Source organism: Pan paniscus, chromosome 18 (assembly GCF_029289425.2).
Source record: "Pan paniscus chromosome 18, NHGRI_mPanPan1-v2.0_pri, whole genome shotgun sequence".
NCBI classification, from domain to species: Eukaryota; Metazoa; Chordata; class Mammalia; order Primates; family Hominidae; genus Pan; species Pan paniscus.
In genome coordinates, this window is record NC_073267.2 from 93,917,446 (window position 1) to 93,934,955 (window position 17,510).

General features: G+C 54.9%; 2 protein-coding genes across 36 annotated transcripts in view; one reads left to right on the forward strand and one right to left on the reverse strand.

Moving 5' to 3' along the window:
• DNAAF1 (dynein axonemal assembly factor 1) overlaps window positions 1-9,117 on the forward strand; it is a 34,568-nt gene extending 25,451 nt beyond the window's left edge. The window contains exons 9-12 of one of the 25 annotated variants that reach the window (XM_034940830.3): window positions 1,766-1,881; window positions 4,174-4,233; window positions 5,430-5,796; window positions 7,263-8,366. In XM_034940830.3, the coding sequence (XP_034796721.2) occupies window positions 1,766-1,881; window positions 4,174-4,233; window positions 5,430-5,796; window positions 7,263-7,375 (656 nt within the window). In that variant the 3' untranslated portion in view covers window positions 7,376-8,366. Of the gene's footprint in view, window positions 1-1,765; window positions 1,882-4,173; window positions 4,234-5,429; window positions 5,797-6,691 lie in introns of all 25 variants that reach the window. The other 24 variants (XM_034940831.3, XM_055100503.2, XM_055100507.2 and 21 more) reach the window with 24 other exon arrangements.
• Window positions 7,913-16,677, reverse strand: TAF1C (TATA-box binding protein associated factor, RNA polymerase I subunit C). Of its 11 annotated transcripts, none has more exons than XM_055100494.2 (16): window positions 16,439-16,602; window positions 15,019-15,122; window positions 14,390-14,599; window positions 13,237-13,318; window positions 12,950-13,047; window positions 12,784-12,873; window positions 12,616-12,689; window positions 11,738-11,976; window positions 11,478-11,594; window positions 11,282-11,399; window positions 11,127-11,198; window positions 10,863-10,998; window positions 10,578-10,721; window positions 9,705-9,879; window positions 9,481-9,618; window positions 7,913-9,385 (listed from the first exon to the last, which is right to left on the reverse strand). In XM_055100494.2, exons 3-16 carry the CDS (start codon window positions 14,525-14,527, stop codon window positions 8,475-8,477), a joined length of 2,532 nt encoding a protein of 843 aa, XP_054956469.1. In that variant the 5' UTR covers window positions 14,528-14,599; window positions 15,019-15,122; window positions 16,439-16,602; the 3' UTR covers window positions 7,913-8,474. The 11 variants fall into 11 exon arrangements, with proteins under 11 accessions (XP_054956469.1, XP_063453859.1, XP_003820918.1 ...); XM_063597789.1 differs by having other exon boundaries at window positions 14,849-15,122; window positions 16,439-16,600; XM_003820870.5 differs by lacking the exon at window positions 15,019-15,122 and having other exon boundaries at window positions 16,439-16,677.
• Window positions 16,678-17,510: the final 833 nt, after the last annotated feature.

The window sequence follows — 17,510 nt, forward strand, 5'->3', positions numbered from 1 at the left end:
GATAATGGACACTAGTTATCTTGTTTTCTAGAACAGGGCTGCCCAACAGAAATGGAACAGGAGCCACTACTAGATTCTCTAATAGCTCTATTTAAAAAAGTAAAAGGAACTTTGGGAGGCCAAGGCAGAAGGATTGATTGAGGCCAGGAGTTTCAGACCAGCCTCAGAAATATAGTGAGACCTCATCCCTACCAAAACTACAAAAATTAGCTGGGAATGGTGGTATGCCCCTGTAGTCCCAGCTACTCAGGAGGCTGAGGCAAGAGGATTGCTTGAGCCCCAGAGGTTGAGGCTGCAGTGAGCCAAGATTGCGCCACTGCACTCCAGCCTGGGTGACAGAGTGAGACCCTCCCTCAAAAAATAAATAAATTAATAAATTAATTAAAAATTAAAAAGTAAAACTATTAATGACATGTTTAACGCAATATATAAAAAATATAATCACGTTAACATGGAATCAATATAAAAATTATCAATGAGCTATTTTACTTTTTTCAAAAATTAAGTCATCAAAATCCAGTATGTATTTGACATGGCTGAACGGTAACTTTTTACTGGTGAAAGGTAGGCCATTCATCTCTGACATAAACGAAGCCCCGAGAGCAATGGAGGGATCAGAGCACAGGACCCAAGGATACAGCCCGGGGGAAAAGTAGGGGCAGGCCTTGCGAGGTGGCTCACACATGTAATCCCAGCACTGTGGGAGGCCGAGGCAGGCAGATTGCTTGAGGCTAGGAGTTCGAGACCAGCCTGGCCGACATAGTGAGAAGCCCCCTTCCCCGCAACCCCCAAGCCTCTACAAAAAAACAATAAATTAGCTAGGCATAGTGGTGACCACTTGTAGTCCCAGCTACTTGGGAGGCTGAAGTGGGAGGGGAAGGGGATGGGAGGTCGAGGCTGCAGTGAGCTGAGATTGCACCACTGCACTCCAGCCGGGGTGACAGAGTGAGACCCTGTATCAACAAAATAAAAATAAGTAAATAAAAAGGAAAAGTAGGGCCTGGATGAGGAAGGGGCTCCTCGCAATTCCGCATTCCTCAGGCGATCTCACAGTTATGAAACTGCACAAGCCCTGACCCTGGTGCAGCAGGAGGGGCGTGTGCCTGGCTGAGGGACAGGCTGGCGGTGGGCTGTGAAGCCTGCCCCTCCGTCTCTGAGCGAGTCGCCCCTGCTGGCATCCCTTGTCACCCTGCAGTCGGCTGCCATTTCCAAGATTCCTGCGGCTGCTGCTTTGACTCCTGGCCGGTGCTCTTCATCTCATGGGATTCGCCTCCAGATTACAGAAAAGGGTAGCCGTTCTGTTCTTTTTCCAGCAGACAGAAGCCTGTGGTGAGCTGCCGTGTTTGTCATGGAGGCTGGCCTTTGGGCCCTGAGGAGGGCTTTTGTCTTTTTTTTTTTTTTGAGATGAAGTCTCGCTCTATCACCCAGGCTGGAGTGCAGTGGCACAATCTCGGCTCATTGCAGCCTCCCTCTCCCAGGTTCAAGCTATTCTCCTGCCTCAGCCTCCCAAGTAGCTGAGACTACAGGTGCCCGCCACCACACCTGGCTAATTTTTGCATTTTTAATAGACATGGGGGTTTCACTGTGTTGGCCAGGCTGGACTCAAACTTCTGACCTTGTGATCCGCCCACCTTGGCCCCCCAAAGTGTTGGGATTATAGGCATGAGCCACCGAGCCTGGCCCTTGGGAGCCCATCTTCACCGTAGGCTCGTCCATCTGCCCGCTGTGTGTTAAACTAACTCCAAGACTTCTTGTTGCTCTTTAGAACCGACTCCCCAGGCTGTGGCCACTGAGGGTGTATTCGTTACAGAACTTGATGGAACGAGAAAGGAAGATTTAGAAACCATTAGACTGGAGACAAAGGAGACATTCTGCATTGATGTACGTGAAGTATTTAATCTTGGAGATAAGTATCAGTTTTACTGTTAGTAAAATAGGTAATCAGATGCAGACTTTGGAGACCCTCGATACCCCAAGTGTGGTCCTTGGGCCGGCAGGCCTGGCATTGCTGGGGCGCTGGTTAGAAATGCAGACTCCCAGGCCTCACCCCAGGCCCACTGATTAGAATCCAACTTTCATGCACGCCCTAGGTGATTCGTACACATGCATGCTCAAGTTTGGGGAGCCCTGACCCAAATCGCTACCCTTGAACCATGTCTACCAAACTCTTGATTCCTTTTTGCCAAAGAAGCTATCTTGCTAAGTGGTTCTGACTAGTTGCCTTATCCAAATTTGTGGTGAGAGTTACATTGTATCATCAGTTACATTGTATCTTTATACATTGTATCTTTTCCCCCCTCCGTGGACACCGCCCAGCAGGTAGCTTAGGCTCTCACTGGCCTTCTGGCTCATGGAGGTGTGACGGTTCAGTGTCCCATCCCCTTGAGTGAATGTTTGATCGCAGCCTTGCCTGTCACTCTTCCCTGAAGCTCTTCCCATTTTGATGACAGTTTCAAATGCTTAGGCCCACAAGAATGGTACCATGGGAATTCACACATTGTCTCACAACCCCCCAAGAACTGTCCTTTGATGGGGCACGAATAGGAGAGGCATTTCTGGGTACCTCTGACCTTATACCTTGGAGAGGTGGCCCCCTGCCCACTTCCTTGTTAAACTTCTTCTAAACTGGTGTTTCTAATGTTCAAACTTCAGAATTTCACATGGCCCAGTAGGAGTTAAAGTGATTGGCCAGGCATGGTGGCTTACGCCTGTAATCCCAGCACTTTGGGAGGCCGAGGTGGGTGGATCACGAGGTCAGGAGATCGAGACCATCCTGGCTAACATGGTGAAAACCCATCTCTACTAAAAATAGAAAAAAATTAGCCAGGTGTGGTGATGGGCACCTGTAGTCCCAGCTACGTGGGAGGCTGAGGCAGGAGAATGGCAGGAACCTGGGAGGTGGAGCTTGCAGTGAGCCGAGATCACGCCACTGCACTCCAACCTGGGCGACAGAGCGAGACTCCATCTCAAAAAAGAAAAAAAGAGTTAAAGTGATCACGGTCAGAATTCACAGTGGGTTTCTAGTTTTCTGGAGCTATGTAAAAAAAAGAAACAAAGGCCAGGTGTGGAGGCTTACACCTGTAATCCCAGCACTTTGGGAGGCCAAGGTGGGTGGATCGCATGAAGTCAGGAGTTTGAGACCAGCCTGGCCAACATGGTGAAACCCCACCTCTACTAAAAATACAAAAACATAAAAAATAAAAAAAATAAAATTAGCTGGGCGTGGTGGCAGGTGCCTATAATCCCAGCTACTCGGGAGGCTGAGGCAGGAGAACTGCTTGAACCTGGGAGGCGGAGGTTGCAGTGAGCCAAGATCTCACCACTGCACTCCAGCCTGGGCAACACAGCGAGACTCTGTCTCAAAAAAAAGAAAAAGAAAGAGACATAATTGGGCAATTTATCTCTCACATTTGAGAACTGACCATATAGATAACTACAACACTAATAGCTAATATTAATTGGTTTCTTATTATATGGGTGACACCATTCTAAGCATGACTTGTATTGATTGATGTAACCCTTCCTACAACTCTAAGCAGTACATACTATTATCATCCCAATTTCCCAGATGAGGAAAATGAGAAACAGAGAAGTTAGGCAACTTGCCCAAAGCCAGACAGCTAGAAAATGGTGGTGGGGGAGTAACAACCTAGGCACTGTGGCTCCAGTTCATGCATCCAACCACACACTATGCTGCCTCCCCAACCACGCACTGGTTGTTATGGACAAAGATACCGAACAAACACCCACAATACAAAACAAAAAAGTCCTACAAGTTTTGGGGAGGTACAAAATATATTACTTTTATACCACATAGAATTTTCGGACTAGTTTGTACAGAGGTGCATTTGGTTTGGGTCCCATTATTTCCCCCAAGATGAACTGGCTGTGTCTCTTAATAAAAAAGCAGAAAAAAGATGCGGAAATTCTTTAAACATGTCACACCTTGCAAGTTCCCTTTCATTTATTAGATCCAGACACCTGAGGTGGCAACGCTTGTTTTGTGTGTATCTAGAGTTCCTTTTGGTGGGGAACAGGCAGGGGAGTCACCTGAGTGATTTGAGTAACTGTAACTAAGGCTGGGTTGACTGCGTGTTTGCCTTTATCGTGCCTATCAGAACGTTGACAGTGCGTGTACCTCCCTGGTGATGTGCGGCTCACTTGCTCTTTCAGGACCTACCTGACTTGGAAGATGATGATGAAACAGGCAAATCTCTGGAAGACCAGGTTAAGGTCATTAGAAACCATTTTCCCACAGGCAGCTTAATTCCACCTTCGTTCTTGTCGTTTACAGTTTCTCTCCTAAACTTGAAAGTAAAATGTTCCCTGTGCATAAAGCATTGAATCCCCCATATTCTTTTTCTTTTCTTTTCTTTTCAGGCAGAGTCTGGCTCTGTCACCCAGGCTGCAGTGCAATAGTGTGTTCTTGGCTCACTGCAACCTCCACCTCCTGGGTTCAAGCAATTCTCCTGTCTCAGCCTCCCAAGTAGCTGGGATTACAGGCATGTGCCACCATGCCCAGCTAATTTTTGTATTTTTAGTAGAGATGGGGTTTCTCCATGTTGGCCAGGCTGGTCTCGAACTCCTGACCTCAAGTGATCCACCCGCCTCAGCCTCCCAAAGTGCTGGGATTACAGGCGTAAGCCACCGCACCCAGCCCACATCCCCCATATTTTCACCTTACTGAAGGAAATGCCATTTGTTCTTGTTCAATGTCTTTAAGATTTTATGATGAACCACTTGAAAATCTGTTGCTGGTTTGTAACAGCTGAGTACAGTGCATAGTTACCTGAAAGTACTTTCTGTCATTAAGATGTATTTCTATGTCCATCCTATGAATGTCTGTCTGAATATAGGGGAAGGAAATGAAAACAGGAGAGGGGAAAGAAAGGGGTGAGTCTGTGAGGCACAATGGGGAATTCTCTCAGAGTGACGTGACCCTACTCTACCCAGAGGCCATTACTGGCATTACCAGGAGCCCACACGTGCCAGACCCGTACCCTGAGGGAGAAGGAGGCATCAGCCATCATCTCTGTGCACGAGCTCAGCAGCAAAGAAAACAGACACAGTTACTGTGGGGGGGCTGCTGTCCAAGGAGCTAAGTCCCAGAGAGTCTGTGAAGGAAACGGGGTTCAGGGGCATGCCAAGCAGAGCTCAGGGGTGCGCCCTCTCAGGTACCAGGAGGGTGAGGAATAGCCAGTGGCTGGGGGAGCAGAGGGCAGAGAGAAGGGCATAGACATGAGCTGTGCCCAGGGAGTGGCCACCCCCAGGCCTAACTTTCAGAGTCCTGTGTTCCCTTGGGCCTTTCTTGGATGTGGCAACAGAATACTTTGTGACATTGGGTGAAAAAGCAGAACTGGCGTGGTGCATTGTAGAGCGATTCTGTTGTGAAAACAGAAACTTTCAGACACCTTTTCTTCTGTAAATAGAATATGTGCTTTCCGAAGATTGAGGTCATCTCGAGCTTGAGTGATGACAGTGACCCTGAACTGGACTACACGTCACTCCCTGTGCTGGAAAACCTGCCCACAGACACTCTGTCAAATATATTTGCAGTCTCTAAAGACACCTCAAAGGCGGCTCGGGTGCCCTTCACAGACATCTTTAAAAAAGAAGCTAAGAGGAACTTGGAAATCCGAAAACAAGACACCAAGTCCCCAAGACCCCTGATCCAGGAGCTCAGCGACGAGGACCCCTCTGGCCAGCCACTGATGCCCCCCACCTGCCAAAGAGATGCTGCACCACTCACTTCCAGTGGAGACAGGGACAGCGACTTCCTTGCAGCCTCTTCTCCGGGTAAGAGCATGGGGCCGAGAGCACAGTGGAGACAATGTTGGCTCCCCGGCCTGGGATGGGTGGGGCAGGGCAGTCACTCAGCCTTACCCTGAGCTTTCATGTTGCTGGAGGGGTCACCCAGGACAGACCACGCAGATCCTCTGAAGGTCCCATTCCTGAGTTCACGGCTCTGAAGCTGCCACTTGCTGGTAGCCAGCCTGGGCCAGGAAGCCACCGAGCCAGCCTCCTCTTGGGCAGCCGAGTCTGACTGTGTGTGGGGGTCACAAGCCCCCTGTGGTCATGCAGATCTCCTGGGGCGGGGGCCTAATGACCGTGCATTTCCACCCCCTCCTCACCATCCCTGGCCTCAGCCTTTCTAGACCAGGGCTTTTGGAGGGGACCACCAACACCACTGCTGGGGAGTGTGGGGCAAGCGAGGTGACAGCCACACAAGGGTGTGGCTGCTCCACAGTGACCCAGGCCCGGGTGAATCACAGGCCAGTCCTAGTGGCCTTCAAGGCAGGGAAGGCAAAGGGGCAAAGGGGCACCAGGCAGGGATGGCAGCCAGAGGCCTGGCTGCAGAAGACCCAGAAAAACATGCTGAATGTACCGGGGCCTCCCCTCATACTGCAGGCTGGCACATGTGCCTGGCAGATGCGGTTTTGGGGAGCAGCTGGTTAGTGCTGAGAACAAGCAAGCTGGGACTGTTTTTTCATTCAGCATCTGCCTTCAGGTGCACTCCCAAATTGGGGGCTGTGTGGAGCCCAGACCGTGCTACTCTCATCCAGCACGCATCGGTGGCCAGGCTTTTTTCTGAAGACAGCTGCCTGGCTGACTCCAGACTTGCAGGCAGGAAGCAGGGAGCGGCCTGAGTGCATTTCCCAGGAACACTGAGTGGCCTTCTCTTCCTCTCTAGGAACCAGCACAGAAAAGTGCAGTCTGGGCTGGAGCCCGTGCAGCCTCGGGCGGGGGCAGGCCTGGAGGACATTGAATAATTTGTTTTTGTTTGTTTTGTTTTTTTGAGACAGTCTCGCACTGTGGCCTAGGCTGGAATGTAGTCATGTGATCTTGGCTCACTGCAACCTCTGCCTCCTAGGTTCAAGCAATTCTCCTGCCTCCGCCTCTGAAGTAGCTGGGATTACAGGCACCCGTCAAGGGATTTTCCTGCCTCAGCCTCCCCAGTAGCTGGGATTATAGGGGCCTGCCACCACGCCCAGCTAATCTTTGTATTTTTAGTAGAGATGGGGTTTCACCATGCTGACCAGGCTGGTCTCCAACTCCTGACCTCAGGTGATCTGTTTGCCTCGGCCTCCCAAAGTGCTGGGATTACAGGTGTGAGCCACCACGCCCCGTTGAGGATTACAGGTGTGAGCCACCACGCCCAGTTGAGGACACTGAATTTGGCCTGGACTGAACCCCAAGGCTGCCCCCCTGTCCTTGGAGTCACAGTGACAGGGAGAAAGCACAGGTCACCCTTCCTTCCACAGTGCCGACTGAGAGCACCGCCACACCCCCAGAGACGTGTGTCGGAGTTGCCCAGCCCAGCCAAGCTCTGCCCACGTGGGACCTCACTGCATTCCCAGCACCGAAAGCATCATAGTTTTCCCCAGTTATATGTAGCATAAATGGTTTAATTATAAATGTCTCCCTTAGGCATGATAAACATTTTAACACCCACGTGAGTCAGTGTATGATTGGGCTAGCTCCTGTTTGTGTGAGTCACATGCAATTCCTTTCACCAGCCAACCTGAAAAAAGACCTTTCTCTTACTATGTCATCAGAAACCAGACAGACCCGGGTCCCTGCAAAATCTCAAGTGAGCATTTTCCCTACAGGAAAACAGAATCTTCCACTGCAGCTAGAGAAACTCCGAGGAAGAGGGACTTGATGCTTTAGACATCAAAATGAGAAGGGGAGGGAGGAAAGAAAGGGGGGAGTCTGTGAGGCACCACAGAGAATTCCCCCAAACTGACATGACCGTGACCCTCTGCTCAGAGGGCACTATCGACAGCCCACAGGTGCCAGACCCATGTCCCAAGGGAGAAGGAACATCAGCCATCATCTCTCTGCATGAGCTCAGTGTCAGATAGTTGCTGTGGTGGGACGCTGTCCAGCCTAAAAAATGTGACCATTCCAATTCATCTTCAGCTGACAAGTTTATTTCATCCCTGAACCTGGATCCAAGGCATCTCCCTGTAGAAAACATCAGACCGGGGCAGAGATTGACAAAGCAACCCAAAACAGCAGCTGCCAACGGCCGCTGTGCCCACCTCATCAGCAGCTCTGCAGGGGCCTCACTCCACCCTCACCAAACACGAGGAGCCAGCACTACTGGCCCCCATTCCACTGGACAGGAAGGCGTGAGAACTGAGGGACCTGCCTGAGGCCCCCACAGCTGAGGCGCAGCGGAGCCCTGCCTCCCAGCACAGACTAAAATCCCAGCAACACAGGCCCACCGGCACCTCCAGCCTGCCTTGCGGGATGATCTTCAGGCGAATATACAAAATACAAAAGAAACTACTACTGTATTTTGTTGCCCTGTCCCTTCAACTTGGCTCCAAATTGCTTGGCTCATCATCACAGTGGCCTCCAGAAGGTGGCGAGCTCTGCTTCTCAAGTTTCAACTGTGGAAGGCACATCTGGTCCCGGAGGAAGGATGAGGGGCTCTCTGGGGCTTGAGGGCAGCCCACCTTGTGTCCTCAGAAGCCCATTCGAGGCTTCTTCCGGAGGGGCTGAGAGCTAGAGAGGACGGGTGTGTGCTGCTGGGAGCGAGTGGCCCGGACGCTGGAGGCCTGGGAGTGGGGAGGTGTGGTGGCACAGCCTGGGGTGTCCCTCTGGGGTGGTAGCTTGGCCATGTAGTCACGGAGCATCTGCCTCTGCTCTGATGGGACGCCCTGGGCGCATGCATCCGGAGTCAACTCCTGGGAGGGCGGGGTCATGGGGGGCAGGGGCAGAGCATCAGCAGGTGGCCACTCAGGGCTATGAGGGGGGCTGGTGTCCTCTGAGGGATCCACATGGCCACTGAGCGAAAAGCTGCTGGACAGCTGGGTCCGGCGCTTGGGCCGCCTGGTCTGTCTCCCGGGCTCCGAGGTCCTGCCCTGCTGCCTCTCCCACCAGGCAGCCCCTCGGCCTGCCCAGGCTTCCCCCAGGCGCTCACTGAGCTTGTCCTCTAGGCCTGACTCGGGTGCAGGGGGTGGCTCTGCCGCAGGGAGGGAGCCCAGGTCTCTCTGCAGCAGGAGCCGCCCTCGGGCCATGGCCTTGCGGAGCACACCCAGCCGCTGCCCTTCCTCTTCCTCCCTCCGCAGCTCTGTGCTGCCCAGCATCTGGTGGTGGGGGAAGGTGGGTGCTGTCCACACAGGAGGAGCCAGGGGCACTTTTAGCAGGGCCTTCAGCCACTGGCTGCAGCCGGCAGTGTCCTGGGAGGTCCAGGAAGCTGTGGGGGCATGGCAGTCAGGTTGGGTGTCGCCAGGAGGCCCAGCATCTCTGCGGAGGCTGGAGTCCACCTGGGGGCGGAGCTGCTGGTAGAAGACATCTCCCGCCGCCGAGAGCTGGAAGAGCACCAGGCCTGGTGTGGGCGCTGAGGGCAAGGGCGGGACGACGGCAGCCAGACCTGGTGACGGGAATGACAGTGACCTCCAGGGCCTAGCGGGGGGAGGGGATGTTTTCCACTGCGCCCCCCAAGCTCACTCCCCCACCCCAGCACACCTATGGTCGGTGCTTTCAGGCGCTCCTGCAGCCGCCACTGGATCTTAGGCTCCAGCAGAGGAAATGCAGGGAGGGAGTCGATCCTGGAAGGAAGAGACTGGGGGGGGCCTGCCAGGCGGGGCACCGACGCCCCTTCTCCTGAGGAAGGACAGACAGCTGAGGCCCTGTCCAGGCCCCGACCGCCCCATCTCCCACACGCCGCCCACCCTGGCCTGGACCCTCACCTGCCAGGTGCAGCAGCTGGAGCTGCCCACCCTGGCCTCCGAGGAGCAGGGGCTGCACGCAGCTGGGCCGGGGCGGAGGCAGCAGTCGGGCCAGCAGGAGCGGGGAGGGGAGGCCATGGTTCCACTTCAGCATCGGCACCAGGGGAAGGCGCTCGTCCACTAGGTAGAGAGAGAACTGGGGCCCGAGAAAGAAGGGGGATGTGGCCGAACTTGGGAGCTGAGCTGTGGAGTGGCCCTCCAGGCCCCATGTGGCTCTCCAGGTGAGTGCAGAGCCCTGAGGGGCAGCAGCATCTCCCATCAGCCTCCACGTGCCTCTCAGACCTCACCTGCCAGCCCTGAACAGGTGCCGCTTCCTTCACCAATTCTGACCGACAGTCCGGTGGACAGACAGAACAAGTGGGAAAGGGGTGCTCAGAAGAGGTGTGGGGGAGCCTTGCCAGCAGAAACCTGCCTGGCCTTCCCGCAGCCACCCCCACTCTCCTGACCTGGGAGCCTGTGCTCGAGGCACGCCTACGAATGTCCCCGGGAGGGCAGGTGGAGGACAGACCTGCTTCCTCAGAGCCCCCGCCTCCTGCACAGCAGAAACTCTCCAGCTCTGCACGGAAGCCCCACCCCGAGGCCCCTCCTCCCCTGCTCCACCCCTGGCTGCACCTCGAAGCTCTACTAAGGGGAGGCCCTGGGAGAGCTTCCCCACCTGCCTGTTAGCACCCACTGTGGGATCCACTGCGTGTTTGGGCCACAGATTCATCCAGGGTTGAGTTTGGTTTGCTGGGTGGTTGTCTGGGCCCAGCAGAGCCGCTGGTAAGCAGCAGCCTCTAGTGACCATCTGAGACAGAGCAGAGGTGGGGCGGGGCGGTGTTGTGTGCCACTCACCTGGGTACAGACGAGATGAAGAGTAGGGGGGAGGCATTTGGGGCTGGAGTGCCCCAGGTACTGGGTAAGCAGGACACGTTCCCCTTTCTGGCACGAAGCCTCTGCCCCCAAACGAAAAAGCAACAGACCACAGCCCGGCGGGCCCTGGAAGATAAACACAGGGTCAGCCCTCCCCACAGTCCCAGGCCCGTGACGCTGTCCTCGCCCAGGCCGCAGCCAGCCTGGGACTCACCGCTCTGCGGCCGCTCCCGCAGTCGGGGTGGGTCCTCTGTCGCCAGCCCATACCTGAGTGTCGAGCATCTTCACTCCGGTGCGGTCGCCCACGGTCAGCACCCGAGGGTGCGCAGTGAAGTCTGCCCAACGCCACGAAGAGGAGTCCCGGAACACGAGGGTCTCAGGGTCCTTGTAGATTTGCTGCAGCCTTGGGGAGACAGGCAAGCCATGGGCAGGGGGACAGGCTGATGGGGAAGGGGCTCAAGGGTCGTGACATGCTAAACAGGGCGGAGTTCAGTTGGTTAGGGTGGGGGGTTTCACGGGAAGCGGCAATACCCATCCTCAGGGCTCCACAGGCAGACGGCTCCTGAGCGGCTGCAGATGGCCAGCTCCCCGGGCAGGTGAGGGCTACAGGGCAGGAATGCATTCACATCGGGCTGCTCACCCCTGCCCCCAGCCCCTCCTCACTGACCAACCTGACTCCCCCTCACCTGAGGCTGATCCCTGTGGCCCCTTTCTCCACCTGCATTGCCTGCAGAAGGGTTGGCTGCCACTGTTTACCAAACTTCCACACGGCACAGTGGTAGTCAGAGCGGACGGCCAGCAGAGCTGAGGAGGGATGGAAAGGGTCAGGGGTCAGGTAGCAGGTCAGCCACTGAGGGAGGAAAGTGTATGTAAGGGCCTTACTTTCTCCCTGGACGGTGCTTGTCACCACTTGCCGGACAGGTCCCTGGAGCTGGATGCGTCCAGGTTTCCCAAGGAATTGGGGATTGTCACCTGGGGTCAGAACGACCTCTTGGAAATCTGGGCCTCTCACTAAGGATCAGTGCACGAGCTATGGTCACTGCAAGCCCCCCAAATTCCTGCCCTTCTCTGGACCATGCCAAGAGCACCTCCTCTACCAGAGGCGAGCCCGCTGGAATCTCCTGTCTCGCAAGAAAGGATACGCAGCCTGTCCTGGGCGCCTCCAGCAGGGTAGACCAGCTGCCCGAACTGGGGTGTCCTTCCAGGAACCCAGGCCAGCGCGCCCCCAGTGCAGGCCTCATCCAGAAGCAGCTGCTCCCACCGCAGCACCAGCTCCTCGTGCAGCAGCTCTGCCAAGTGGCTCGCCACCGACGTGCCCAGGATGGGGCCCCCGAGGATAGAGAAGCGGCGCTGTCGGTTGCTGAGGTAAGCCCAGGGACACCTGGGGACCAGAGAACAGCAGGAGGATCACTCAGTGGCACTCAGGGGAGGACAGGTCCCATCCCAAGGAGGCCAAGTGCAGTGGACACATTTCTTATTTACCTAGAATTTCTTCCTTTGGGAAACCACCCCATCCTGTTCGCATGCCCCGGAAGCAATCATGTGACCCAGCCCTGGCCACCAACAATATTCCATTGCCCTTGCCACAGTGACTGGTTCACAGATGGGTGTGAGACCCAAGCCAAGCCAACCAAAGTCCTTTCTGGGACTTCTGGTGCCACAGGAAGGACACTGGCTCTTTCCTTAGATCACAAGCCATCTCGCTGCTACCTAGAGACAGCCTGTCTAGGAACTGTGCAGGGAGAGGCAAGTGGACGAGACAGGAAAGAGAGACACAGCTCTATGAACATTATTTGAACATCTGGATGCAGCTGTGCCTTAAGTCCACAAATGTAAATCTTGCTTTCCCCTGAGATGATTTGGAGTTGGAAGTCTGGTGTAAGAAAGTACAGCTCAGACTGCATGGAGCAGGGGGGAAGTGGGTATGACGGAAAGCTGTATGTGCGTCCTAGCACCTCCTACATCCCCACCACCAGCTAGCTATGCCTATCCATCTCCTCCTTTCTCATCAGCCACTTGCCCCCAGGGCTGGTGTCCACCGAGGTCCTGGAGCAGCTTCTTCACACTGACCACTGTCTTCTTCTTAGTGCGGCTCTGCATGGAAAGGCCTTGTCAGGCTCACACACCCTCGAGTTCACCCCTGAAGGACAGCAGGGAGTCCCCACCCCTGGAGTCACGGGCCACTCACCCCCACTCCCTCCAGCTTGAAATTCTCCAGCATCAGCTTCCCCAGGGGCGCAAAGGCTACGTCTCCATGATCCAAGAGGAACCGGCTGATCTGGGGAGAAGAGGAGGCCAGGTCACTAAGCACAGTCTCCAGGCTACGCAGCACTGTCCCCCGTGGGCCCACTCACCTGCTCAGTAACATCCAGCACGACTCGGGGCCGCTTCCGATACCGGTACCCTCCGCGGAAAAGCAGGTCCCGGGCAGTCAGGCCAGGGTCCCAGGGATCTGAGAAGGAGGTTACGGAAAGGGCTGGGGAGGGCACAGGAGTGCGGCCAGATGCCCTGGGCGACTGGAGGTATCCAAGGGTCCTGAGCAGGCACAGGCTTAGCAGGGAGAGGAAGGTCTCAGGAGCGGGAGCAGTGGGAAGAATAGGTGGAGCAGTGTGGAGTGAGCCCGGGGGAATGAGACCCTTACCGATGAGGGGAGGCAGCATGGGGAGAGGCCCAGGGGTTGCCGGCTCCCACAGCAGGTCCTTGGTCACATGCAGTGCCCCATTCTGAAGGGAGGACAATCGCAAGGACAGTATCATGATGAATGCCCTCCCTGGGCCAGGCTGTGCACAGGCATTCATCTCTTATCAACTCATCCAATCCTCACAACAATCCTGCGAAGTTGGGATGACTGGCATTGTCATTTTACTGCTGAAGAAACTGAGGCACACTGCCACTTGCCCCAGAAGACAGAGCCGGTAAAGAGAAGAGCTGGGATGTGAACCCAGGCAGCCTGACCCTAGAGCTCCTGTTTCCGACCTCCACCTGTGCTGGCTCTCAAAGAAGGAAGCCCCTCATGCCACCAGTGGCTGGTCCACATCTCACGTAACCTCACTTCCATTCAGGAGACCTTGCAGTCACTCTGGGAGCCCGGCAGGCGGCTCCACCTCCCTTTGCTGGGCTGGCCTGAGATGTTTCGGCCCAGACATTCAGGGGACAAAAGAGCTAGGAAACCAGACTCCCAGAGGAGCACCAATTTGATGCCAGACCCTCCCTCGTAAGGAGGCCATCCCTGACCCCCGTTCCCCAAGCCTCTGCTCCACTGTCTCTCTTTTTATTTGCTCACCCACTTGCCTCTGCCAGGCTTCATTCCCAGACAGGGTGTTTCCAAGGGGAACTAGGCGGCTGAGGGTTCCAAGCAAAGGGCCAGTGTCCCTCCAGAGGCAGCAGAAACCCTGCAGGTCTATCCTCCCCTCTCCCAACCCTACTATGCTGTTTCAGCATCCTTCTGGTTTCATTCCAAGCTCTGATCACATTTTGTAAACACCTTATCCATTGGATAAAGTTCACTTGTTTATTCTCGCTCAACTCAGCTCTCCGTTCCAGGAAGGGAGGGGTCAACCGACTGATTCAGGCAGCATTCTCAGGGTCTCATAAGGGACCCGGCATAGTGGGGGCATCCGTCTAGGGATGGCAGGGTAGCCCATGTACCCCAGAGGAGGTGGCAGAGCCTGTGTCTCAGCAGACTCGTGTGAATGCCACCACTCTGTGGCCTTGTCAACTGATGTGAATGTGAGACGGGGGACCCAGGGAAGGGATGTCCCTGGAGCTGCCAGGGCCCCTGCCTCCATCCTCACCTCTGAGTTCTGGGGCTGGGCCTCTGGCAGAGTCAGCGCGTCCTGCCAGCTGCACATGAAAGAGAGGTCAGGGATGTCGCTCAGACCAAGGGGGCCGGTCAGAAACAACGCAGGGCGGAGGGAGCCGGGGAAGTCCATCCTGGAAACAAGCACCAAGCACCACACAGGCCACCTCGAGAGACTGGAAGCTGGTAAGGGGCGCCAGAGTTCCTGAGGAGTGAAAAGTGCACTACGGGAAGCATATGTTCTTTGAGGAAGCAGATAACAAAAAACAAATATGTAGCCCAAGGCCAAGCAGTAATGAGAACTGTATTAAAGCCAACCACCCGTCCAGGAGAAGGGGATCTGGTAATGGGCTGAGGGCATGGTTTCAGCAAAGCCAGCCAGGAAAAGCCTCGTTGAGAAGGTGGCATTTGAGCACAGCCTGAACCTGGTGAAGGAGAGAACCATGTACGCAACTGGGAAGAGGGTTCCAGGCGGAACGGTCAACAACTGTGAAAATCCTAGAGCAGTGAAGTGTGTGAGAAAATGAGGCAGCCAGAGTGAGCGAGGTGGAGAGCGGTGGAGATGGAGTCAGAAAGACGGCAAGGGGCAGCCTCTCTCCCAGCTCGTAAGTACCGTCATCATACATTTACAGACTACACCCCCAAGACGCTCAAATTACTCCACAGCCAGGGACTGCATCTCAGCATCGTCTTCCTACTGTCAAGCACAGTGCCTCCCAGAAAATGCACTAGGGGTTGAATAAAAATAAATTTCTATCACAAGGGGCCGGGCGCGGTGGCTCACGCCGGTAATCCTAGTACTTTGGGAGGCCGAGACAGGCGGATCACCTGAGGTCGGGAGTTCGAGACTGGCCTGACCAATGTGGAGAAACCCGGTCTCTACTAAAAATACAAAATTAGCCGGGTGTGGTGACGCATGCCTGTAATCCCAGCTACTCGGGAGGCTGAGACAGGAGAATTCCTTGAAGCCGGGAGGCGGAGGTTGCGGTGAGCTGAGATCGCGCCATTGCACTGTAGCCTGGGCAACAAGAGCGAAACTCCATCTCAAGAAAAAAAAAATTACATCACAAGGCTTTGGTAAATACAGTCCTCTAGAAGTATGAGCAGCCATAGCATCCCTCCTTTTTAATTAACAAAAATAACAGGGGCAAAAATAACAGCAGCGCTCACTGACCAAGCGCCAGCATCTATCTGCCAGGCGCATGCCAAATGCTGCACTCTTCTATCGCCGTCCCTGTTACGGAGTTCAGGAAACGAAGGCTCAGCAAGAACTTTAGTCAAACAGCTCTTAGCTGCCACAGCCAAGACTTGATTCCCATCCGATTCAGAGGCAGAGCTCTGAACCACTGCTCTCGCATGCACCGAAATGCAAACGCTAGCATTAGAGTCTCGCTAAACAAAAATCGTTTCCCTTTGGCCGGGTGCGGTGGCTCCCGCCTGTAATCCCAGCACTTTGGGAGGCCAAGGCGGGCGGATCACCTGAGGCCAGAAGTTTGAGACCAGTCCGGCCAATACCGTGAAACCCTGTCTCTACTAAAAATACAAAAATTAGCCGGGCGTGGTGGTGTGCACCTGTAATCACAGCTACCGAGGAGGCTGGGCACGAAAATCGCTTGAATCTGGGAGGCAGAAATTGCAGCGAGCCAAGATCATGCCACAGCACTCCAGCCCGGGTGACAGAGCAAGGCTCTATCTCAAAAATAAAATAGAAACAAAAATATTTTCTCTTGGAACCGCATAACCTGAAACGATCCTAGACAGGCGGAGGGCGCTGGTGGAGAGCACGACCCCACAAAAGCCCTCAGACAAGGCAGCCTCGACTTCCCCGGCCGGCTTCCCGCCCTCGCTGCGGGCTCTCCAGGACCCTTTAGACCTCCAAGGCTACAGAACTCAGTCGGATCCGCAATAACGACAGGCTGGGGACTGCGAAACGTGAGCCTGCCGCGGGGACTGGGGATTGGGGGCGTCCCTCCCCTCCTACATCTGCGGGTCCACTCCTCGAACAGGCCCAGTCCGCGCGGAGGGGGCGCATGCGTGCACTTACGTGACCCCGGCGTCGTCGTGGTCGTCTGGAAAATGGGCCTCGGCGTGACGCTCGCCGGACCCTGGCACCACGAGGGAAATCTCAAGCAGAACCCCAGCTTTGGCACTCGGGACGGGTCAGCCCCGCCGCAGCTACCCACGGTCTTCCGGTTTGGACCGGAAGTGCCTCCTGGTGAGGCAGGAAGTCCCACCTCCCAGCCAGGCCTCTTAGGGTCCTGGCGCGCCCCCTCCCGGGAGGAGAGGGAACGGGCGTGCAGGCGGCGCGTGGGCAGCGGAAATAAAGCTCCCTTGAGTCCCAATAGTGGAGGCCGGGTGGACTTAAGTTCGAATCCCACATCCACTTCACCAATTTCCTCAGAGTTGTATTAAATTTATCATTTAACGAACTCCCACAGAACACCTACTATAAGCCAGACCTGTATTGGTCAGTAGGTATCCTACTGATTGTCCTTAAATTCCAAGAATCGGGCTTCACAAATAAGGGTACAAATACCTACTGAGAGTGAAGCTTTTCCAGGGGTGGTCAGGCAGGGAGAGCTTTAGGCAGTGGTCCTCAAACTCTAGCTAGCGTGCGTCAGCAGTAGCACCTGGGGGGCTAGTTAAAACACAGTCTCCAATTCGGTGAGTCTGGGGTGGGGCCTGATGATTTGCCTAAGTTCCCAGGTGATGCTGATACTGCTTATCTGGGGGCCATACTTTAAGAACCACCGTCCAGTCATAAACCTTACCGTTATCCTAACATAGTACTTCTCAAACTTCAGTGAGCCTTAGAACTACCTGGGGGGCTTGTTACAAGTTTGCTAGGCTCCACCCTACCTCTGCGCCCCGAGTTGCTGATTCAGTAGATCTGGGATGTGGCCCAAGAGTCTGCATTTCTAGCAAGTTCCCAGATGACGCTGGTCCAGGGGCCATACTTTGAGAACTGTTGCTTTAAAGAATCAATTTCCAAATTCTCAGCTGTCATCTATGTCTTTATTTATTTATTTTTTTGAGATGGAGGCTAGAGTGCAGTGGCACAATCTCGGCTCACTGCAACCTCCGCCTTTTGGGTTCAAGCAATTCTTCTGCCTCAG

Coding starts and splice junctions, on each gene's coding strand:
- TAF1C (XM_008974351.5), bottom strand. CDS start 14,527: ATGGACTTCCCCGGCTCCCTCCGCCCTGCGTTGTTTCTGACCGGCCCC. Junction 13,319..14,389: donor CCCAGCCCCAGAACTCAGAG/GTGAGGATGGAG, acceptor TCCTCCCTTCAG/AATGGGGCACTGCATGTGAC. Junction 11,199..11,281: donor GCCACAGGGATCAGCCTCAG/GTGAGGGGGAGT, acceptor CCTGCCCTGTAG/CCCTCACCTGCCCGGGGAGC.